A 25,662-nucleotide genomic window follows, 5' to 3' on the forward strand; every position below is an offset into this window, starting at 1 on the left:
GGAGCGAGTTCTGCTGTTTCTCTCAAGATTACACATAGGTCTACTTTCAATGGATGAGTGACTTTTTTGTCAATAAGTAAATAAATAAAGTGGATCATGACAACAGCTTTTTAGTCCCAGTCCGTCCCTGGTTTCATCTGTGTTCATTCAGTCAGGCTGAGTTTCCATTACGCGTGCCAACAGCCTTTGATCAGCCTATGTTCCCCGGTGTGTCATCTGTGAACGCGTAGTTGAACATGCTCTGGAAAAGAGTAATTTCCTGATTTAAAAAAAGTACTTTTGTTTATGGATTTCTCAGAGGATAATGCGCGTAACCGCAGCCATGTGTGCGCACCGATGTGCCAGTTAAGACCTGCCTTTCAAATGTGCTAAATATAGATGCAAGAATAAGCACCGCAATCAGTTTCAGGTTTGATAAATCACTTTGCACGTGCTAAAATAACATACATTTTCTCCTCCCATCACACGCAAAATAGCGTGTAAACGCCCCATATTGCATATGCATTAAGGCAAGAACGCTAAATGGGTTGCGAGTGCTATTTTGCCCGTCTGAGGGACGCACTCCTCGTTGTGCCTTGTTAGTAGATCAGCATCAACGCAAATCTGCATGTGCAATCTAGTGTGCACACATTTCTGCACGCGCAAAGCTTTAGTAAATCAGGCCCATAATCAGCACTGACTGACACAGGACTTTTCCACAGAGGAGACAAGGAAAAACAAAACGCTAAACAAATCAAAATATACACCTGCTTAATTCTACAATTTGTTAAGAATATGTTGTGTTCTTCCTTAAACCATTCACTCCCAGCATCAAAGTCCACAGAGAAATCAGATTTTACATCACGGCGCAAAGGAGTTGTTGATCCACTGCTGCTTCAAATGCTGAAAGTGAATTCAGTGTTTGAAATCCTTTGTTTTGATTCACCTCGGTGACACAAACATATTAAACAAGTGAGCAATAGATCAACATCTCCTGTGTCCATGTTACCAAGAAACACTTATTTATTCTATATGGAAGTATTCCTTTAACTTTCTCAGTCTTTTATTTTCCTCTATTTACTACTCTCACATTAGACATAATGATTTAAAAGAAAACAACAAAAAAAGTCTTTAATATTACAGCTGGTCTAATTAAAGAATAATCTCTGCCTTGAGCTATTCAGCTTCACGTGGCAGTGGATTATGTCTGCATGGGATTCGTTTTCTCATTTTAAAAGTCTATTGTGACTTCATTTTTCTCCAGTAGAATGGCCACTTCTCACACCACTCGAGATTAAGTCATCAAATGAGAGGTATATTCTGATAAAACCGCAGCAATATGTAGGCAGAAAACACTGTGGTAACTTTACTGTTAATGTGGTTTTTCTTCCATATTCGATTCTGCTACAAGAAAATTATTTTTTTTCAATGTCGATAATTTGCTTCACCAAATACCAACTGACAAAAAAAGTCCCGTGTTTTACCAACGGTGCTTGATGTTTCCTTGAGTGAGCTTGAGTTTTCCTGCTTCAAATGCAAATGCTCCCAGTTTTGCTGGGAATTCATTAATTGGAGTCCATTGTGTGAATCCAGGAAGATAAACCTGAGGAGCTCACATGCAGTGCATTTGCTGGCAGGAATCTTGAGGAAAATTTTCCATTATAATCTTATGTTAATTGCAGTTTCATTCATTTACTTCACTGCCAAGATATGAGTCAATGATCACAAACACCTTATCATAAAAAAAAAGGGAATTTATGACTAAAATTGGCTTCAACTGGAAGATAAAAAAGGAACCTCACTCATTCAATTATGATTATCTCACTCAACTGCAAAAGCTGCTGTATCTTGAAAGAGCTTTTTATTCTCTTTGGGAAACCACTATCATATGTAACCAGCAACCACTTTGTTGCTAAATTTACAGTACAGTGTTTTGTGGGCCAAATTATAGATGCTAAAATAACAAAAAAAGAGGAGATTAATCGAGTTAAGTACCTTTTATTGCACACTTAACACAATAACGTGTGCTGAGGTGTGGTTTCAGCTTTCATACTGTACGAATAGTGTGCGGAGATGCCTCCCTTCTGTGATTTTCATTTTTATTCCACTTTTGGTCTCGGATCAATGTGTGCAGCCAGTTTTCTATAGATGTTTTGTAACTCGCAGGACCTGCGTCAAGATGTTTCCAACGGGATTGATTAGTTATCATTTTTCCCATTGGCTGGTCATGAGGAAAGAGAGAAAAATTACCCAGGCATTACTCAGGCATGGAGTGCATTTGGACAAGAATAGAAACTCACAGTGTGGAACGGAGTTTGTCTACAAAGCAGATAGTTCTTCACGTTTGTATTTGTTTTGCAGCTCATTGCCCCCCAGGTCATGTTCTCGGTGCTCCTCCATCACTCAGGGTTTGATATTTTTGTCAATAAATCAGTGCAAAGCACCCTGTGTCAGACATGCTCTCTGGGTCTCAGCTCAGCCCAAGTGAATACATATTTATTTTCAGGAACCAACATGAAAATATTTGTTTCTTTTGTGCTGCAGGCAAATTTACCATAGACATTTGAAATATTGCATTTTGAAGTCTTATACCATGGAGAGATTGCTGCTGCATAATGATAATCTGTGTAACTGTTGTATTAGTTAAATAAAATAAACCCTTTACTAGTTCCACAGCAGAGAATTTTACAAGTTGATTTTTATTTTTTTTTTCAAGCGCAGACTCCAAGTAAATTTCTACCATGAGACCAGCCTGACATCTTTTTTTTCCCAAGTCCAATTCTGCTATACGTGCACCTTTTAACATCCATGTTCCCGCTTCTCAGAAACAGATTATAGTGTGTTGATAGGATCTGCCACGTGTTGTAGAGAGATAATGCTTCAGGTGTAGATCCCATTCAGATCTCTCTTCAGTGCTCCTCCTCCTCCTCTCGCCACCCTTCCCAGCTCTGGTGGCTTGTTGTGTGTCCAATTAATATGTGCATTTGAGCTGATGAATATGTGCCGTCAATACAGTGCTGACCCTACAGCAAACCTGTTCTGCCTCAGCTAAGATAATTGTTATCTTCTGAGGCGTGCTAAGAGACTTTCGGAGTCGATTCTGAAGCCTTTGTTCAAAACAAAAACAAATAGAGGATGAAAGAAAGAAAAAAATTCAAACTGCTTGAAAGATTAGACCTCATATCTCAACTAGGAAGTAGTGCATTTGTTCCTTATCACTGCTTCTTATTTAATTAACAACCATTGAACTGATTAGGGAATGAACGATGAGAGCTTGTGATGTCCTGATTCAGTTTTGTCCCTCTCTCCTCAGGCAGACTATAATGGAGGACGGGACTCTCCGAATCACCAACATCTCCAAATCAGATGCAGGCAGGTACACATGTGTGGCCAGAAACCATTTTGGAACATCCAGCAGCACAGGAACACTGCTGGTGAAAGGTATTTCTACTTGTGTTCTTTTTCTCCTGAAGTTTCGACTACTGCACCTTCTAAGCCGGGGGTTTAAATTTTTGTTAAGGGAAAAGAAATATATCAGCTCAAGCATGAAATTGATAATGAAATATATAGCCGTTTTATGTTGCCGGCAGTTTGACAGACGTATAAGTCATCTATGGTTTTGTCAGCTGTGAGTTATTGTTCATGTAGCAGAGTGGGGCAGACCACCAAACCACACGGCTGCGAGTGAAGAATATTTGCACAACAACATTTGATTTAAAAAAAAAAAAAAAAAAAAAAAAGCTGCTGTACGATTTTTTTTTTTGATAATTACAATTATAGTTATAGTGTTACATTTTCTTTTCTCTCTAGTTGACAGTCTGATTGCAGTGTGTTTAATTATTCATTATGGAGTTATGAGAGGCACTGGCTCCCTAAGTGAAGTTATTTAAAGTCATTTAATTACACTGATAGAGCAGAATATGTCTCACTATTCTCGGAAAATTAAGCTTTATTATCTCCTCTTGGCAGGATTGTGTCAAGATATAGTAAAGAATGACTCTCTCCTTACCCCCACCTCTTATCCCATAATACTGTAGAACCCACCAAGATCATAATTCCACCATTGAGTCTGGACGCCACAGTGGGACAGAGCCTCGTGTTGCCATGTGAGGTGTCCAGCGATTCCACCCTGACCCCCATCTACAAGTGGTTTTTCAACGGCAAAGCCATTGATTTCAGCAGACAGGAGCACTTTGAAATGATCGGAGGGGTACGTATAATGCGGCTGAGCACATTATTTGATATTGGGCCAATGACTTGACCTACATCATTTTCTATAAGCCAGACCTGATATTGAGGCTCTTGAGAGCAACATTTCAGACGGTTTATTTATATGGCAATGTGTGTGTGTGTGTGATCGAGCTGAGATGAAGGATTTCTTTGTGTGTGTGTGTGTGTGTGTGTGTGTGTGTGTGTGTGTGAGAGAGAAATCCCCTGCCTGTTTCTCAACCATCTAATTCTTCATCAAATCTTGGATAAAAAAATATTGACTTGGATGGTAACAGACCATAATAAAAAGAGACTTACTCCAGCTATCCAATAACAGATTTAAAGTTTTAATGGTAAACACTGGACGCCCTGCAAAGCAGAAATGCACACAATCTTCAAGGGATAGTTTGATGATATCTTTAAAAATGTGCTTATATATTCTTTTCTTTCTTTTATTTTTGTTTGATGATGTCATATGAAAGAGTTTGTTTGCAATCCAGTTGTGACATCACCCATGAGAATCTCAAGTCCTGTTTTGAAGCCTCAAGATTCGCAATAAGGCTGGCTCCGTGTTGAACTTCACAAACATCACCTGCAACCAGGCTCCCATTGGATTATACCAGCTGTCAATAATAATAAATAATAATAATATCTTTATTTGTATAGCACCTTTAAAAACAACAGTTTACAGTTTGCTTTTACATTACAAAAAAAATATACACACATATAAATGTAATCTGTACACATAATCTATAATTAAAATAAATATTAAACTGATTTAATGGTGCATACAAAGAAAGATATATGAGAGAAAATGATAAACATTAAAATGATAAAAAGAGATGAAAAGTTAAAAAAAAAAGACAACATTACATAAAGGCTAGTCTATAAAAATAAGTTTTAAGAAGTGATTTAAAAGAAGACACTGATTCAGCAAGCCTTATCTCCACAGGCAGGCTGTTCCAAAGCCGAGGTGCCCTGATGGAGAAGGCACGGTCACCCCTGGTTTTGAGCCTCGGCCTCGGAACAGTTAAGAGAGACCCGCCCACGGATCTAAGGCTGCGAACGGGCACATATTGGGTCAGCATGTCTGTGATGTATTCAGGGGCCAGACCTTGACGAGCCTTACAAGTGATCAGTAAAATCTTAAGATCAATTCTATAACATACAGGGAGCCAGTGGAGTGAAGCCAAGATTGCAGTAATGTGATGCCGTCTGATAAAACCAGTGAGAAGCCTGGCTGCTGAGTTTTGAATCAGCTGAAGGCGGGAGAGGGATTTGTGGTTGAAGCCGGTTAGGAGGGAATTGCAATAATCTAGATGAGAGAATATGTGTTAAAATTTTTACCAGCTGCTTCTTACAACTCAATAAACTACCCTCTCGAAAGGGCCATCAGAACAAGTATGGCGGACAACTCGAGTGTCTTTAAGAGGTTTTATTCTACACACAACTTTATACACTACTTAATAGGTTGTAAACCGACAAAACATACGGGTTCTGATGATCAGTTACAGATGATTACAAACAAATAAAGGATTAGATATATACAAGAAGTACTTTGGTCAACAAAGCTTTGTTGACGACTGCTTTGATGACAATCGCACTTTGATTTCTCACTGCGCACGCTGAATAACTGCTAGAAAGTTCTACAATATGAGTGCGTGGACAACTTGTTCTAGGTCAGGCTGTGATAGAACATTTTTGATTTTTGCGATGGTTCTGTTGTGGCGAAAACAGGACTGAACAACTTTGTTGACGTGAAGGGTGAATGTGAAGTCTGAGTCAAAAATTATAGGTTTCTGGCAGTGGGCTTAATGTTACCAGATAACGGACCAAGACTGATGGAACTGGAGATGGTGTTTGGCAGGTTGAACTGTATTATTTCTGATTTGGAGTTGTTCAGTTGGAGGAAGTTATAGGCCATCCAGCGATTCATGTCTTTGGGTCTCAACGGGAGGGTTATCTGTGTGTCGTTAGCATAGCAATGGAAAGAAACATTTATGTTGCTGGATGATTTGGCCAAGTGGGAGCATAAAAATAAAAAATTAAATTGGACCTAAAATAGAACCCTGCGGTACACCATAGGCAATTTGGGTGGATGAGTATTTTGCCTATCACACAATGTCCACAGTATCACCTTTTTTTGTTCCTCTAAATAGGAACAGAATTCAGAAAATCAACATTATGATTTTATTATTATTGATGACTCCTCAGAAAAATTAGCTAAAGTTATCTGGCTTGTATAGGACTGTCCCAAATTATTCAAGATTTTTAAATCACTGTGGCCTCCACAGTGACTCATCTGCCTCAATCTTCTGCCTCCATTTTCTGCCTCCCTTGTCTCTTATACTGTTACATCAACCTCCCTCCTTCACAACATCCATGAACCTTCTCGTGGCCTTTTTCTTTTCCTCCTGCCCAGCAGTTCCATCTTCAACATCCTTTGTCCAGTATAATCACTTTTCCTCCTCTGCACCAAACCATCTCAACCTTGCCTCTCATTCTTTATTTCCAAACCGCTCAACCTGAGCTCTCCCTTGAATATGCTCATTCCTAATCCTGTCCGTTCTGATCACTCCCAATGAAAAATCCTGCAGATCTGCCATTTCTGTTGGTGACAGAAATGGTGACAGAAAGAACATGACATCATGTGCATTTATATTGTTCCCCTATAAGTATTGCTTTCACAATGTTATTCTCCTGGCTAATGGGACACAGTTTTAGCAGGCAGATGAGGACTGGATTTACAGCACAAAAGAACAGCATTATTGCTTAAGCAAAACAATGAGGAGAATAGAATCTCCACATTAGTGTTGATAACTTTCTCAGGATTCAGTGTTGTGCCATAAAATCCACCCCGGATGTGAAAAACATCCCTGGTGCAGGGATAAAAGTTAAAAAAGAGAACTATAAAGGTGCTTATGAGTCTATTTTTGCCTCCGGTCTTTATGCAAAATTATGCTAATTGCATCTTAGCCACTCTAGCTCCACACTGCACAGACGTACAGTGAAGACTGTTTTTACTTCCCCCCTAAAATGTCAAAGCGATTATTTGAGAACACAGAAGCACCGGGGAAATACTTGTTTTTGAGGACGGCATTTTGCCTTTGAGCCCATGTGTCAGGATCGCACTCCCTTAATTCAGGGATGCCAGCAGATGTTGCTGTGTGTTGTGTCTAAAGGGAAAACGTGTAACCTGGATGATATTTCTCCTGCCCTGAGGTGATCTCACTGTAAGAGAAAATCAATCAACTTCTTCCCACTTAAAAAAAACGGGGAAACAAAGAAAAGAGGAGCCTATATTTTGTGTGATTACAAGATCTACGTTCCCCCCTGGCTGAGAGGACCAGGCTCACCAAAGTCGCTGTGCAGCTCTGACATTTCCACAGTGTGCATGATCACAACAGCTGTTCGACTCACCTTTGATTTTTACACAAACTACTGATTTTGTGTCAGCAAAAGAGTGCATACCCTGGTGTGGCTATGCGCTCTGCAGTAAAAGTGTAAAAAGTAGCTCTGGAAAATCTTGATGAGCCGTAGCTCTGAATGGTAATGGTTGATGTGATACTTGGTATCCGTGTGACGAAGAAAGACATGAGATCAGATATCCAAAATATCACATAAATACCTAATACCATATATATATATATTTTTTTTTACAGTTGTGATATGTTTTGTAGATGATGTTGTACACAACTTTATTGGATCAGATTTTTGTTTTCAATATCTACACACAACAGTGGTATCACGCCATCCCATCCCCATCTTATTTATATGACATATCATCACAAACACAATTTGCCTCGAAGGGTTAACAGTCTGTACAGCGAGTGACACCCTCTATCCTTAGACCGTCACATCTCTCTGCAACTGACAGAAAGAAAGACAAAAAAAAGTGACGCGTGCAAATGAAAAAGGCTGGAGCCCAATCCTTATTTTTGCTGTTCCCATGTGATATCTAAAAATATCAGCAATGTAAGAAAGAGGAAAAGAGAAAATAATGCAAACATTCATCTCAAAAATAAATATTTGACATTTTAACGCGATTTTAATTAATGTATTGAACTCACTTTTCTTTCTGTCTTCTTTTCTCCTTCTAAAAAACCTAAAAACAAGTCAAATTTGATACAGTCCCTAAACCTTCATAATCACATAAATGCTTTATTTAGTACAGGCGACACACGATAAAGACATGTGTGTGTCATGTGAATTAATGATCAACACAGCAAACTCTTATTCAGTGGACAAAACTGTAACGTTATTTTGTGCCGCTTTTGTGAAAATAATGAAAGGAAGTTGCTGCGTACTGTTGTGTGTGGTTGTCTTTTGTTGTGTTTTTTTTTGTTGTTCTGCGGTGAATCCGTCCAAGCTTCTTATGTGGGGGGATTTACAGCAGCTGAGTGAGAAAATAATTTCATTTTTTCTCAGGATTTTCCATAACTCTGCTTTTGGCTCTGCTATACTCTGTGTGTTTTGTTTTTTCTTTCTTTCTTTCTTCATCTTCTTCTTCTCCACATGTGTTATACTCTCGTGTCTTTTTATTAGGGATTTGTAGGTGACCTTATGGTGAGGAACATTCAGTTGAAGCATTCTGGGAAGTATGTGTGTATGGTGCAAACGGAAGTCGACACAGTCTCGGCAGCAGCAGACCTAATTGTCAGAGGTATGTCTCTTCTTTTTCCTCTCCCTCCTCACTTACACTGTTTGTCATTTTGTAGCACTCTTTGTGAAGGGGTTTTCTCCTGTGTGTGTGTGTGTGTTTCATCACTTCATGGCACACATACTTAATCTCAGTGCTGTCAAATAACAGATGTTTCTCTGCGATGTCAGATTTCACAGAAGCCAGAAGGCAGTCACATCATGAACCCCAAGTTTTTAATCAAAATGTTATTCCATTTAAAACCTTTGGAATCGATGATCACCCTGTCATTTCTGGCAACGCATATACATATCTGAGATGTCCACATATTTTGTGTAAAGCAGCTACAACTTTCATGAACTGAATTAAATATGTCATTGAAATGTTGGGTTTTTAAGCTGCATATACAGCTAATTGCCCTCTGCACACTGCCTGTGCTGAGAAGCAGCAAGAGACAAGCTTAGTGAAAACATGGCTGCCAGTTGGGACACCAGGAAAAACAAATTTTAGCCACTCACCAAGAGGATTACCTAATAAAACATAATGCCAGCTTAAGTGTATGCTCTCTCAAGAACATGTTCATTACTCTATCTTGCTCTTAGTCAACTGGAAAATTAACTTTGTGTCACATTATAAAAGCACTCACTCACGCGCCAAAGCCCATTGAGAAAATCAGCGATTTTACATCGCCACACAAAGCAGTTGTTGATCCACTTGCTGCCTCCGTCAGCAAGTTCAGATGTGTTATTTTGTGACTTTGACGTACTGAATCCTACGTTCACATTCACTTAAGTGACACAAACGGACACAGATGAGGCAACAATTGACCAGCAGCTCCTCTGTGAGCAAACATCACTGATTATTTTCAATATACGTTGGCGTGAGAGAAAGTGAGCTGTGTACAAAGTGACACAAATTTCTGTTTCCTACAACACTGCAAACAGCATTCTTAAGATAGCATACGCCCAAGCTGATGTAGATTTGATTATGCGTTTTCTTTTTTTTTTTCCTGTCCCCATTTGCTGCCATGTTCTCTCCCCATTTCCCCAGATTCTGCTCATTTCCCCAGGTGCTCTCATCACACCGAGCAAGACTGCACGTGAGTACCTCATGCAACGCCACTTCAAAAATAACTGGAACTATCCCTTTAATACCGTCATTCACAAAGTGTAGGTACATACAAGGCATCATGTACCCCAGGTGATTTTGATCCCTTTTATTTGTATCATTATGGACTGGCATCATAGACTGTACAGTATATTATGCACTTATGCACAGAAAAATGATAATGTTTCCACAGATGCATTTGCCTTTCCTGTAGTACTGTACCAATATTTAATGGTGGAAAATTTGGTTTGTTAGCTCAGAGGGTTTTAGGCAATAAAAGCAAAGTCATAAACGCTTGCCACCAATAATCCATATCTTAAGACAGATGGTGGACCTTTTACATACAGATTGTACTGTGGGTTTGTGAGTGTATCATCTAAAAAAAAAAAAAAAAAAGCATTGTTGACAGCCAGTGGTGTTCTTTCAACAGCAGGTAGTCCCACTGAGGCCTCAGTGCTTCTGTTGCAGATTTTCAGGGATTAGGAGGAAATCTCAGTTCTCCAAGTCCAGGCCTCTTTGTTTGATCTCATGTTGCTGCTTGTCATCATTTCAGTGGGATCACCAGTTAACACCCTGCCTTGTTTTCTTCAAATCCCTGGTTATTACAGTTGTGCCATATTAATCACATTAAAGCTGGAATACACACGTTGTTGCCTTAAAGGGATAGTCCAGGTTTTTTGAAGTGGGGTTGTATGAGCTATTGATATTATCAACTTCGCAGGGCAAACTGCCCAGCGTAAATCAGGAAAAGGAGACTTTAGCCACTCATCCAAAACCTCCACCTCCCTAAATCTACAATGTCTTGACGATATTTTTGCCACCCTTTTTGTAGTTAGGCAGCATTTTCCAACGTCTAAGTTTGAATTACTGCCCCACACTCAAGTCTTTAGATAAAATAATACATTACATCACAGGTTGCAGCTTGTTAATCCACTCCTGCATCCATTATTAAGTTCATATGAGTTCATTTATGTATTATCTACCACTTTATCCTCCACCGGAGGGTCGCAGGGGGTGCTGTGTCTATCTCAGCTGACAGAGGGCGATAGGCGGGGTCATGCACACTCCAAATCCGATACAAATCCTGTCAGGGATAACTACCTTGGCACAACACTTACTTGCCAGGCTCTTGAGAATATCTGTGTAACTCATTCCCAATCTAAAATAAAACTCAATCACACTATCTCTGTCCATCCCGAAGCTTTAGCCCCTCTACACCCGCTTTACTTGTGCAGCTCTCCAGGGAATTCTTGAGAATGTTATTAATATTATTCATTTTGTGTGCAAATTATACCTATTTCTTGGGGACAAATTAGTATTATATCACATTTTTTTTTACCCCCCCATGTCTTGTCTGAGGCTCCGTAGAAATCCTTCAAATGAACTCACCCAAGTGACACAAACTTACTAAACGAGGCCGCAGTAGACTAGCAGCTCCTGTGTCCTCATGTGTTTAAAATTCAGATGTTCTCAATGTACTTTGGTGTGGTATATTGAGCTGTTTACAAGCAACACTTTCCAGCCAGAAAAGACTGTCTAATCGTGAGATAAAGTGGCAAACCTATTTTGAAGTTTGAACATGTCACACACTTGAATGGGCAGAGATTTTATCCGGTGAACATTTTGTGTGGCCAAATTCTGATTTTTTTTCAGAACATGGCTGGCAGCCATGTTATACCCTGGTCCGAGAGTGGTTCAGTGCACTTGGCAAATTCACTGTTGAAAATGTGTCAACACCTCGTCCAACCAAACTTGAAAAAAAACAGACAAACTGAACGATCTCGTCAAAATTGTTATTATGATGTTAAAACTGATTGCACAGCGTAATGGTGATAGGAAAAGCGGTGCCATCTGTGTTTCTATTGACCTTTATAAGAATATAAGCTTCCTGACTCAATATGCAGGCTACTGCCTTTTTCTGCTTAAATAAAGCTCTCACACCAAACCCATTATTTCTTATAATTTGCGAAAAAAAATAGCCAATCTATATTATTACTATGCGCACCTATTAACATTTTCACTGTAACATTGTGAGAACTTTATCTCAACAGTGTACTGAATTATTCTCCATACATTTGGAGACAACAAGTGTTTTTGATAAATTAGTGAGGAGCAGGTGTTGTGCCATAATAAGCAACCCTGCTGTGAAAATCATATCCGACTCTTGAATGCACATTTTCGTCACACAAGTAAAGGAGGTGCTTTTTAGATCAGTTCTCTGATTCTCAGGACCTGTTTGTCTGCTCATATCTTGCAACTGCTGCTTCTTTACAGGAGCGAGCAAATATAAATACCACCTGGAGCCACTAGTTAAGGGCAGATATATATCTGTTGCTTCCCTTTTTTTTCTGTCTGGTTGGAGCACAAATATTTCCATCGTGAAATGTCCTCATTTGACAGATCACAGCGCCTCTTCTTACTCATGTGGTCTCTATAACTGAGAAATGTATTATGTCATATTTTATTTAATGTGTTTTTATTTCTATATGGTTAATATTCACTTGTCAGCAGAGATTGATAGTGAAAATGCATCTTTTCCTAGCAGCAGCGGACTGTAAAAACACTATATATGATAAATATACACCATCAATGTCTATTGACAAAGAGTGATAGAAAAACTGTTCACTAATCTTGACTTAAAGGTCCCATATTATGCAAAATCAAATTTTTAATCATTTTAATAATTATATGCGGGACTCTGGAGGCTCTACCAGTCGAAAAAAAGATGACTCACTCATGTTTTTGTGGTCCTCCTCAGTCTAAGTACAGGAGATAAAACACACAATGTTGACTTCCGCACTCACTGGGACGTCACAAGACTCACGGATCCAGCCCCAAAATAAGAGCAAAACAGCAACTGACTTTCAAGAAATACAAGCAGAAATGTTGTCTTACCTTTGCTGTTTATCAAAATAAGTTATTTCCACCAGAACAAAACCACTTCTAATGAATAACTACACTTTCCAGCATGCTTTGTTACAGAGCGACATTAGATCGTTCTGATTAGAGAAGGGCGAATGTCCGCACAAATGCGTCATATGCATCTATGTCCTTCTGACTCGCTAATGAAGTGATTCACATGCATTTGGAGACCGGAATCTAATTCTACCGGTTTAGAGGTTTAAAACGAGCTGTCAATCACCCAAATTGACCAAGGTAAGCCAGAGCTATGGCGCCGCAAAACTGAAGACGCAGAGTCACAGAGTTGTTATTACGCACTGCACAGGAAGCATCCATTTACAGCCAGTTATCATACTTTTTTTTTTTTCAAAACAAGTTCTTTTTAGATCTGTAGTGACATATTTAAAATTAAATGGGTTTTTTAATAATTTGGTACCTAAGAAATCCCAAATGGCACAGATGGTGCCAAACTGTGCCAAAAGAGAGAACGCCTAGACATCTCTTTACTAAAACCTTTGTAATTTCACTCTGCTTCATTTCAGCAGCATCAGACTTTGCACAGCTCATGTCCACATGTTGTTACATGATCTCCATGTGTTTTAAAGCTCTGCTATTTTAAAGGTGATATTTGCTTTAAAATGCAATATTTTTTTAGGCGAGAGAAAAACAATCCTTCAGTTATGCTGTGTTTCCATGTACATTTACTCTGACACAGTGGCATCTACAGTGAAACTTACACCTCTGGTGGAATCTCACAAGTCTAATCTGTATTTTGATACCAAGATAATCGACATAGAGCTTGTAACTGCAGAGATTTACTTTATTTAGTTTGGGCACGTCATTTTCGAGCAGGGACTCCAAAAAGAGGGTCAGGGAAGAAGTGGTTAACGTGGAGAGATGGAGTATAATATGGGACCATTAACTTGACTTCCTCTCCACTTTAATTCATCTGTATTTGAGGTCATATCCAGTTTGTGTTTTGTGCTTGCAAATTAAAATTTAAATAGTGAATAAACATCATTGTTATTTCGATTTCCAGTGAGTAAAATTCCATCCGATCTGGTCTCATTGTGTCATTGCAAGTGATTTCATTTGTTTTGACTGTTACTGTGCAGTGAGGCTGATTCAGGTTTCTGTCCATGTTTCTGGGTTATTGCAGGACCACCTGGTGCCCCGGAGGGCCTGCAGGTGACTGACATCACTGACACCACTGTGCAATTGTCCTGGGGCTCTGGGTCTGACAACCACAGTCCTGTTACCATGTACATGGTGCAGGCAAGGACCCCCTTCTCCATAGGCTGGCAGACTGTGAGAACAGGTAGCACCTGCTACACCACATCATACTTAAAATAATGTAACATTAGGAATAACACTGTAAAATCAATGTGAAATTAGTCTCATAATTTAAGAGAGCTGGTCTGTTTTCCGGTCCCATGGTATACAGTTTAACTTTCTTGTTTGGGTTGTGTCATCCTTTGAGAAAAATGATGCCAGTTTTTCCACACACTTCCTATGTATTTCTTTGTTGTTTTGTATAGTAAAAAACTAAATATTCCATTTGTGCTTCCCCACATCTGCTGTTTACATAAGTCAAGCTGCAGCTGTGGAAACATTTCTGTGCATGCACAGCATCTTCATAGATTACAGTATACGTGATATACTGTGTATTTTGGAAGAATTGTGGACCTGGTGGAACATACAACATAAATAAATGAATGAAACAAAAGTTTGAGCAGCTGAAAGAGAGTCAAAATACATTTATCTTCAGAGGTACAGTATCTGCCTGAAGCAATTGTTCCTTCACTTACAGTAAAACTGTTTTTTTTTTATACTTTCCATATTGTGACTTGCTTTTTTTAAGATTAAATATTATTGTCACCCATTTCAAAAATATCAATCATAAAAGAGCACAGTATAACATTTTACTGCCATTAAAAAACATCTAATATACATTTCAATAGAATAGGTAAACCAGCCATTTCCCAGAGATGAATGTTTGATAACTGAATCAACTTTAATCAAATGCATGTTATTTAAAATGTAAGCACACAAATCTTGAGTGAAAAACGTTTTTTTTTGTGCCCATTTGTGAAATGTTTGCTCAATAACGAATGAGAATAATAACATTAAAAAAAACAAAAACAATGAAGCACATCTCAATTCTAAATTCTTTAATCCTAGTTCCTGATTCTGTGCCTGGACAGATGATGCATGCAACAGTGAAAGATTTGAACCCCTGGGTGGATTATGAATTCAGGGTGGTGGCAATCAACGGTGTTGGTGTGGGAGAACCCAGCATGCCATCAAAACGGATTCGAACCAAAGCAGCAGGTATTCTCTCCATTTGTGGTTTATCATCATAAAAGAAAACTAAAAATAAATTATCAGTCCCACTTGGAAAAATGTGATTTACCAGTTTAATGATTTTTTTGCTTTCCTTCATTGCTCCATGTCACTGTAGTACTTTGATTCACACACACAAATGTTTTAGATTGAATTTAATTACACTTTTAGGTATCAGCTCTCAGCTTGCGTGTGTGTGTGTGTGTACACGGTAGTACTCTGGGACTTCATATCATGATTTTTTAACAATTAGATCAACAGATAATATGTGAAGCGCACATACCACAAGGCAACGGCAGGAAAAGTGTCAATTTGGAGCCAGTAATAATTCCATCCAACACAGGAACAAGCTTCCCATTGTGCCTCACACATGGGGGCTGACATACGGCGCCGGTTTAATAACGTTGCCGTACATGGACGTTAATGCCACTGTCAACAAAAAAAAAACCCAGATTCCTCTGCTGCGTGATGAACCTGTTCCGTGTAAATAAAAGCCTCTACAGAGCCACTGTTGTGATCACCGCATTCAAAGCTGTGTATTAGCACAATCCTTTACACCTGCCTGAGACATAACAGTCCAAACCATCAGGGTGATTACGTTTCCTTTGTGCCTCTTCAGTTCCCAAGGTTGCACCAGTTAATGTGAGTGGTGGCGGAGGAGCTCAAGGAGAACTTGTCATCATTTGGGAGGTAAGAGGATCATGGGTGTTTTTCTTTTTTTTCCCCTTTATACTTTTTTTGAGTGAGTCCTCGTTGTGAGAGAGATTTCTCTGTATCTCTGGACGAGAATGGACTTCTAGCATCGTGAGCGTGTTTGCTCTGGTGTGGCTTAGAATTGAGAGTTGTATAAATCGAAACCAGAACGCGGAGTTGGGGGAGGGGGGGGGGTTAACAAAGTCTCAATCCCACAGTTATCTTATTTTGTTCACAGTATAGCAGTGTTTAGATCCTGTGTCACCTGGTGACATATCCATGCTGCACACAGAAATTGATTTGTATTAAACTCAGACAACTAGATGCAACAGCATTGGTCTAGTAAAGCAAGACCACTGTAAACCAGTTGGAGTTTGACTGAATACGCAACGTCAAAGCGCGAGTGTACGTGAAAAGCCTCAGAAGTCAATTCTACTGCTCAACAAACTCAGTGGTTCAGCAGTTTGATGGGATAATCTCTTGTCTCTGCACTGATGATGGGAACATTACGCTCCCTCAGTCAGGTCTGATATTATAATAATAATAATAAGTTTATAATATTGCTTGACCGAGCCCGTTTGCAGATGAAGGACACAACATAATACATAATTTGTGTTCACAATTATGAAACAGAGCCAGAATAATAACAAAAATCAACAAAAGTTCCATTGTAATGAGTCCTGAAGCATTAATTAAAAGTACTATTCCAGTTCAGTGTAGTAGTATTATTATTAGGGCTGTCAATAGATAAATTAACTAATTATAAATACATTTGCTTTTCTTCTAATGACTAAGTTAATGAGTAATCAGACAGCGTGCATTTCAGACACCATTGTTTAATTGTATCTTTCTCTCTAAACACAGAACTACACATAGAACTATGTGGTGTCAAAGAGACTCAGGCCTAAAATAAAGGCTCAACATGGATGACTGCAATTCTGTAGAGAATGAAAGCATTCAGCCACCAGGTTGGTGTCCAAATGGAAGTCACCGGGCAGCTGCCAGCGTGTTACGGACACAATCGTTGCCTAAAGTTGTTTGCCACTTACTTTCCACTCGTTGGCGATGTGGGGGATTTTCCTCTGCGAAGGTCTCGGCAATTAGTGGCGCATCGAACTTTTGTTTTATCAATGGTTCCTTCACTCAGCTTCTTAAAATAAAACGTTCAGCCCAACAATCCCTCGCTTCTCTCCATCTTCAGCTACTATCTCAGTCTCTCCTCCACTATCTGAATGACTGCAGGCCTGTGTGACTGACAAATGACTGTTTTGCACGGATAATTACCGACTTTATCATTAACTGTGTTAAATAATTTTATCTTTGACAGCCCTAACTATTATTATTGTTTTTCTACATCAGCCAATTCCAGAGGAACATCACAGTGGAGAAGACTTTGGCTATATTGTGGCTTTCCGCCTGCCTGGCAGCAGCACCTGGATCCAGACGGTGCTGGTATCATCTGATGCGTCCAGATACGTTTACAGAAATGACAGTATCACAGCCTTGTCCCTGTTTGAAGTGAAAGTGGGCGTGTACAACAGCCTGGGAGAGGGGCCGTTCAGTCCTGTGGTGAAGGTGTTATCTGCAGAGGAAGGTATTGTTGATTTACCTGTGCATGCTGTAGACGATTGTGTTAATTCAAAATATATGCGTTCACTCTTAATTTGCAAACATGAATAATTCATGTTCCATCCCTTTAAGAGCCCTCGAAGGCACCATCGAGAGTTGCGGGCCACACTTTGTCAGCCACTGAAATTGAAGTGCACTGGGAACCGGTTCCCTGGAGGTACAGAACTGGAAAGATCATTGCATATGAGGTATGTAAAAGAGGAGCTGATGAATTGAATTGTGCTACATGGAAAGTTCAAAAACAGATGCAATAAATGAATCCTAGAATGAGTGAGTTTAATCTATGGGATGGAGCAGTCTGGTGGCAGCTGTTCCTCAATAGCTAACGCTGTCTGAGAACTGCTATTAAAAAAATAATAAATAAATAAAAGAAAGTGTGAACCTCATACATCACTCTCCCCCACAACAACAAACACTCTCTTGGGATTTGGCCGTGAAAAACCTAGATAAAAAAAGCCGTTCTGTCTTAAACCCCAGATACTTACACAGAGAAGTATCCCCCAGTGGCCTGAAGCTTTGAGGTCATCGCCAGTGTTTGGTTCACACATTGTTATTATAAGACAAGGGATTCAAGCACCACGATGACGAGAGTGCAGCAGCGGTGAGAGTATCGTCAACACACAGACTCTAATTTTGCATGCTGCATTTTATAGCTACACTTAGATTGTGGTAAAAGTCCAGTGTATAAAAATTAGGGATATATGGTGCGACTGCAGATTGCAACAAATACGTTAAGGGAAGTATGATGGTTACAGAGCACACACAAATCTAACCAGTCACTCTTTCTGCCATTTCCTCATTCTTTTTTGTTTTATGCATTAGGTTTATGTGGGTGATGCCAATTATCACTTGTGTTGTGGAGTTTCTATTTCAAAAGGCAAAACGCACAGCATTTTTGGGCCTCTGCAAAAGACCCTCTGTAAAGAAAGCCCATTGCTTAAAGCATATGTAAAATTCTTATTTTAGGGCTAAGAAAATCATCAATCCTGATGCAAGAAATCCACAGCCCAGCATGTTTTAGATGTTTCCCTGCTCCAATACGCCGGATTTATATGAATTGGTCTTTATCAGGCTTTTGCACAGATTGGTGATTAGCTGACCTATTAAATTAGATTTGTAAAACATGCAGGGCAAACACTCCTAAATGTCACACACTGGACTCATTTTATTTTTTCTCTGTAGTGTGTTTTTTTTTACCCTTGAAAATGATGGCATGTTTTAGTGAGTATTATTTAAGTCAGTAAATCACAGCGTGCTATCTTTGCCAATATTGCGCACAGCCACGGTTCTACCCTTTAAGGAGCTGCCAGAGGATGGCATCAAATAATCTGTCAGAATCAACATTTTCAGCTGTAACAAATGTGTCTCTATCCTGCAGCTTTTCAGGAAATGCACATACTATTTTCCTCTCTCGTGTCAAAACACCTTTGTAATGTACAATAACAAATACTGTGTAAGTGTTCTTTTTCCCCACACTGGGCAGGATGAGTCTAAACACCCTGGTCCACAATCTGTGTCAGACCATGCAGTATCAATTTGAGGCATGTCACATTTTGCAATGGATGCCAAGAGCCACAACACTACAGTGTAAATAGAAAGGAAAAGGTTTGAAAAACAATAAACAAACTTATACACATCAAATACGGGGTCAGAGAAAGTGGAGATGGTGAAAGAAAAAAGGAAAAAGGTGAGCAGAAGTTGATGTAGGTCACCAAAACCTCAAATTGGCCACTGATATGATTTGTCTCACAGTATGATTTAGGATCAATATTTGGCTCACAGTTCAATGCTCGGTTCTCTCTTGAAAATGAGACCATGTGTCTCAATGTTCACCTGTAAAAATACATGTTAAAACAATAACAACAAAATATTGCATTTTAGTTCATTTTCATTAAATGTTTGTGAATCAATAATTTTATTGGGTAGGGTTAAAGTGTGAAAGTAAACAAAAAAGGTGTTTTAAATGTGAGCATGGACCATGGAGGAGGTCTTTCAATGGAGATGCTTTTGCTCAGTGTGCAATATTTCACAAAACATACGGTTCTATGATGGCTACACTGTGAATTATAGAAGTAGCACCGAGCAGAGAAAATGTTGAATATTGATTTTTTAAGTCCAATATGCAATACTTGAGCACCACAAGTTGTTGCACACGTCATACTTAAAGAAAATGGATTGTGGCATGCCTATTCTAGCCAGTCACAAATTAATGTATTCTATAACATAATTATATGTAGCATCAAAATAATTATTTCAATCGAGGAGGAGAACTAGCTCTGAGTTATTTAGGAGTCCTCTCACGCATGTACAGCCCTTCATCATTGAAACGTCAGATCAGTATCAACCCTTGTCTCATTTCTCTCCTCGTATGAAGTCTTTTTTAGCCAAAGAATGAGTTTTTCTTTGGGAGAAAATATGGAGAGTTGCCTTCAGCTGGATGCTTTCATCTTCTCTCTACCACTACAGAGCATCGTGCTACTTGCTGCATCTATTGTTGCGTTTAAGTGGAGCTTGTCAACATGATATCATGACATGCACATCATACAAAGGACATTGCGAGTTGACTTAAGAGTTACCGGGTCATGAATATTACGGTGGAGTTTTCTCCTGAGAACAAGGTTATAAAAAGGAGCATATTATACCCCAACCGTAGTAGTTTCTGTGGCACATGATATCAATATTCTTATATAGTTTATTTACATGGGTAGTATTTGTTTTTAAATATCTTGAAACTCAATTGTATAGATTAGTGTTCAAACCATAGATCATATGTTAATTCAAAAAGTGGCTTGTCAGTTCTTACATACAGCCTGACGTTTCTCTGGTAAATATAATGACAATATGTTAGCTCTGTATTGATTGTGGCATCATATTATTGCAGACACAACCTTTGTACCTTAACTACCTATAATCAGTAGGTGATTTACAAGGATGCCATCGTCCTTGTTAGCAGAATGACTAGTATGTCACCCCCGCCCTGTTATCCTGCCACCTCTCCAATCAATCAAGAAGTATCTGTGCGACTGCAGGGGCAGAGGGAGATGTTTGTAAATCTAGTCTAATTGACACATTGATGTATCCGACTGCAATTTGAGCAAGTCCTGATCCATCCATGGAGCTGTCCTTGGTGCTGAAGTAGCAATCATATATGTACTTGCGCTGACTGTTTTCTCTCAGCGCTGCCCTTCTTCTATCACAGCGTGTTGGAGAGTACACAAAGCAATAATAAATTAGGTTTCAAAGCATGGAAAATATAGCAACATTCACTGTTTTGAAAGAATTTGGGGGGGCGTATCTGCTGTTGAAGCTAAACACGCACACAATGTGAATGCATATATATATGTATGTGTGTGTATAAATATATATATATATGTACATATATACATATTATGTATACATACATATGTACACATGTACTGCATTTATGTGAAAATGGGCTTCATCATTTAGCCATTTTTGTTTGTTATACTGTAAATAAAAACACTGGCCAGACAAGTACAATTATGTCATAATAACCTATAAACAACAATAACTCTCATGTTTTCCCTTTTTTATATATTTAATGAATCTTTTCACAAAATTTTTTTTATGAAAAACCTGAAAATGTTAGGCTCAAGTTTACCATTGATACATTGCATGCATTACAACTTACAGATCACAGTTGATCTACAAAAGGTACAAACATTTAGTCACGGGTATCTGAAAAATGTTATATGATTAGAACATGTCAAGATCTAGAAATTATTTTACTGCTATTTCATATTCCTACAGATAGTTGCGTGCCTCTGGGACACATTAGGAATTACTCTATGTATAACTATGGTAGTTGATTACCTTCAATGTAGAGTTGACTTTCCTGCTCTGCTTCTGGACAGTGGTCAGGGAAGTGCAGCTGTGTCTGCTCCAGGTTAACTGGTGATCTGGAAGAGTCTGAATGTTTATTTCACTCTACAGGCTTGAAATACAACACATATTACCCCAGTTCATAGAGACTAATGCTAACTCTGCCTGTACGCCGGCTTCTCTCTCTTCACATACACATACACATACACATACACATACACATACACATACACATACACAGTCCTGCTCGCTCACTCTCTCTCTCCCTGCACATACACTCGCCCGGCTTTTATAGGGGCCACAGCATTCTTACAACAGTAGTTTACACAAATTAATCTTGTGGCCCGGATTGGACTCTCTGGTGGGCTGGTTCTGTAATGTAGGGCATATGTTTGGCACACCTAACCTCAACACTCTAAAAGCTTGTGTTCAACAAACACCTATTCTTTATGAATCTTCATTTATTCTTCATTATTTTTGCAACTTATCTACCTAATATTTGTTTTATTATATTTGTTTTGTGGCAAATAATTTTATTATTGATCCATCCATCTTCATCTTCTACTGCTTTATCCTCCACATGAGGGTCGCGGGGGGTTGTTGTGCCAATAACAGCTGACAGAGGGCGATAGGCGGGGTACGCCAGTCCATCGCAGGGACACATACAGAGACAAACAGCCATTCACTCTCACACTCACAGTCAATTTAGGCTGGCTTTACAAGACAACGATCTGAACACAAACCGCAAAAGTGGCATCGCGTTCCCACTTTTATTTTGCGTTTAGACGACCATCTTTGGGTGGAAATCTGCATGCACACGGTGACGCAAAAGTGTGTGAAATTTGATGTAGTATGCATGCCAGGTGGCTAGGTGGCACTGTGAAGCACTGCCATACAACAACACCAGGTGCTCGCGCATACGTTGAAACTTCCTTCTACTTCTCTCTAGTAGCACAAAGTAGCCCACAGTCGAAAACTCGGGGTAACTCGGCTTAATTGCTGAAATGACTCCTGGATAGGTATCAGAGCAGCTAAGGCAACTTGAATGTCCGAGTGATGGATATAATCCAACATGTTTGTTGTTGTTTGGCTGTACTTTACATGGATCTGACGTCAACGCGTACGGGAGGATAGCCAGCGTGAGCACACTTTTGCCTTTTCAACCCTTTAGATGGGAACACGATGGTGGAACGTTTATAAGATTTCTACTCTCATTTTTTTGTGTTTAAAGCCAGCCTCAGAGTGTCCAATTTGCCTAATCTCCAAATCTGCATGTCTTGGGATTGTGGTAGGAAACCGGAAAACCCAGAGAAAACCCCAAAACGCATGGGAGAACATGCAAACTCCACGCAGAAAGGCCCTTCTATTAATATTATCTTATACAAATCAACTTTATTCTCATAACATTAAATGTCTTCCTTCAAATATGCTGATTTTAATCCATCGATCAAGATCAGGGTCATGGTGGCAGCAGTCTTTCACCCTCACCCTCTTCCTCCACTTCCTCCTGGGGGATCCAAAGGTGTTTCCAGGTTAAATGAGATAATTAACCTCTCCATCTTGTTCTGGGTCTGCCTCTCAGTTGGGGGCGTGTCTGGAAAAACCTCCACACCCGGTTTTTTTCAGAGGTTTAGTAAAAAATTAGGGTGGAGAGAATTCATGAAAGTTTCACATGCAGGTGTGTTTTTTTTCGTCATGCCTTTTTTAATTGGTTGTAGGCTTTCAATCCTTTTGGTTTAATTTGTGTGTGTTTGAAGTCTCACCTTGATCACTGGCTCCAGATGTGTAGCTGGAGAGATGGATCCTCCTGTGGTCATGTCCTGATCTTTGGGCTTGTTGGACCTGTGCCATCTGTTTTTGATGAAGTACACCACAGGATATGCAGCTCTCAAACCATGTCCTGAATCTCCTGACCACACATTTTTTTTAACTGTAGAAAAATGGTATCAAATGGGATAATTATGGTGGTAAATGTGGTTTGCTGAATATTAAATGTATGTACTTTTATATATAAACTTAAATATACCCTTAAGAATAGACGGACAATATTTTGACCATTTCCTACAAATGGAATGGTGGAGGCAGACACCTGCCACATGGTATTTGTTCTGTGAGTACTTAGCACTTCCTGTAATACTGACAATCACACCTTAGTCATGTAAGACTCCACACTAGATGAAGCTGCAGCCGTCTCCTTTTTGAAGAACACCATGTGTAAAGTAGGGTGTCCAACAGAGGTCAAGTTTAGGACCAGTTTTATTTTGTCTTCCATTTGGACATTGACATGGAGTTTCAAGTTGTTGCCTTTTTGTGATTTGTGTTATTTTAGTCATTGTTGATGAATACTCATATAATCATTACTTTCTGTAGACATAAGTTATTATTTGATATTAAATATACATTCAATGATTCACAGTTTATTTAACTTACCCATGTAAGCTTAAACCCCCTCATGACCAATTTATTTAATTTCATTTAAGTGTGTTAGAGCATCATATTAGAGCAATCATATAAAACACTATTATGATCAGAAATAAAAAGCAGCGGAGATTTATTTTACCAAGAGTGACAATTTGGTTGGTTCCACTGCAATTAGACTTGAGGGGAAATTAAGTGGGGGTACACCAGTGAACTGATGAGGCTGCATAACACTGCCACAAATGTACAGATTCTGAAAACTGATCTGAAACGGCTCATTGACTAATGGCCGTTTGGACTTGAATAGACCAAAGCCGTTCTGCTTATGTGCTTCTGTAACTCCGCAGCTTGGGTTGACATACTGTACAGTCATACACTTTTGTCTGTTGGGACCCCTTTTCTTTTAGATGATTGTAAACTGTAATGGCATTGGAAAATGACTCAACTAAACACTCCCCGGGCTGGGCTATAAGAATGAGAACATTTAGAATAGGACTACAGCGGCTCGACCATATGAATCCGCATCTTTGAAATAGACGAGGGCCAATAGGAATATTCATGTGGACTACTCCATGGAAAGTGAAAGTGAAGGCACTCTCACTGACACAGTGGATCAGAGATGCATGGAATTAGGTGTACTTTAAAGAAAGTTAGTTTAGTTGGTTCTAATTGTGTTTGTGTGTGTGTGGCAGTTGCAATTGCTTTACGGCAGCAAGGGAATCTTCCTCTAAAATGTTGTCAATGCTCTGTGTTGTGTTTACATTTCAATACTAAACATGTGCTAGAACACGATTAGAACATGTCACTAGTTCATTCAGAGTCAGCTGTTTATCAGGGATGATGGATTGTCTTATGCAATTTTTGTATTCCCACGGCAGCTCAGCTTCATCTGTTCTCTATGTGACAGCACGCCTGGAATAGGCTTTTTTTCACTGTGGTGAGCTTGACGGTGATTGGACAAAATCCGGGAAAATCATCAGCTTCTATGACAGTGGATGGGGGGAGGGGCTTTTTTCCCTCTGGATTTTGTGAGGGAGGTTTGTAGAAAATTAGCTTTGGCAGCCCATTTTGGTTTGTTACACACTGTAAATAGAAACACTGTTATAGCATTTCAGTTCTACCAGCAACTGCCACTGGTGTGTGGTCAAACGCAGTATTGACTTATTAACAAGTATGACTTTGCCAGGTATGAACTGCCATTGTGGACCCACCTGGGCAGAGACAGAAGAAAAAGCAGATTTAAGCTACTTAAAAACATCCCTCCCGATAAAAGCTTCTCCTACTCCTCCTAGTTGGTATGTGTATGTGGGTGGTTTAAACTTTTAAACCAGACTTTCTCAACATTTTACATCGTTGAGAACGTCAGTCAAACTGTGTCTTTCACATATTTTCAAAGTGTCACTGTGGAGAGACTAAGCTTAAAAAAGAAAGCTGCCCCCCCCCTTCCCTTTTTGAGTTCAAAGCTGACCCCACACATGAAGATAACATAACTTCAGTCGAAAACAAAGGCTCCAACGCTTATGCCTAAATGGTTTTCATTGGCCAGTGTTCATCAGATGCACTTTGCCGTTGATCTGTCCTGCTGTGACAGACTGGCAGAGTTCTAGGAAACACTTTCTAGGCTCCTTCATCCACAGCAGGTTGCCTTTCATCTGAGGATGGCATGGAAAACATGCTCTCATTGAAGATGGCAGTGTTGCTTCTACTTAGCAACATGGTTTCTATGTATTACTATTTATTAATGCCAACAGTACTTCTTTTATTCTACCACTTACACTGATCAGGGTTATTTATCTGGGTGAGTTCAACCCAATCCCGGCAGTCATAGTGTGAAAGGTGGGGTACACGCTGGACAGGTCATTAGTCCATGACAGGGCTAACATACAGAGCTAAACACCTAC

The 25,662-nt window shown here is 39.4% G+C and overlaps 1 protein-coding gene across 1 annotated transcript in view; it reads left to right on the forward strand.

The window, feature by feature from the left end:
- The window catches only part of cntn6 (contactin 6), a gene marked incomplete at both ends in the record, with an annotated part of 63,447 nt that overhangs the window by 21,369 nt on the left and 16,416 nt on the right, over positions 1-25,662 (forward strand). Inside the window, 8 exons of the mRNA XM_083891941.1 lie at positions 3,293-3,420; positions 4,017-4,189; positions 8,734-8,851; positions 13,995-14,153; positions 15,017-15,166; positions 15,798-15,868; positions 17,231-17,465; positions 17,573-17,688. Coding sequence (XP_083748067.1) covers positions 3,293-3,420; positions 4,017-4,189; positions 8,734-8,851; positions 13,995-14,153; positions 15,017-15,166; positions 15,798-15,868; positions 17,231-17,465; positions 17,573-17,688 — 1,150 coding nt within the window. The remainder of the gene's footprint in view (positions 1-3,292; positions 3,421-4,016; positions 4,190-8,733; positions 8,852-13,994; positions 14,154-15,016; positions 15,167-15,797; positions 15,869-17,230; positions 17,466-17,572; positions 17,689-25,662) is intronic.

The sequence above is a fragment of the Microchirus variegatus genome (assembly GCF_963457635.1).
Source record: "Microchirus variegatus genome assembly, chromosome: 7".
Classification (NCBI taxonomy): Eukaryota; Metazoa; Chordata; class Actinopteri; order Pleuronectiformes; family Soleidae; genus Microchirus; species Microchirus variegatus.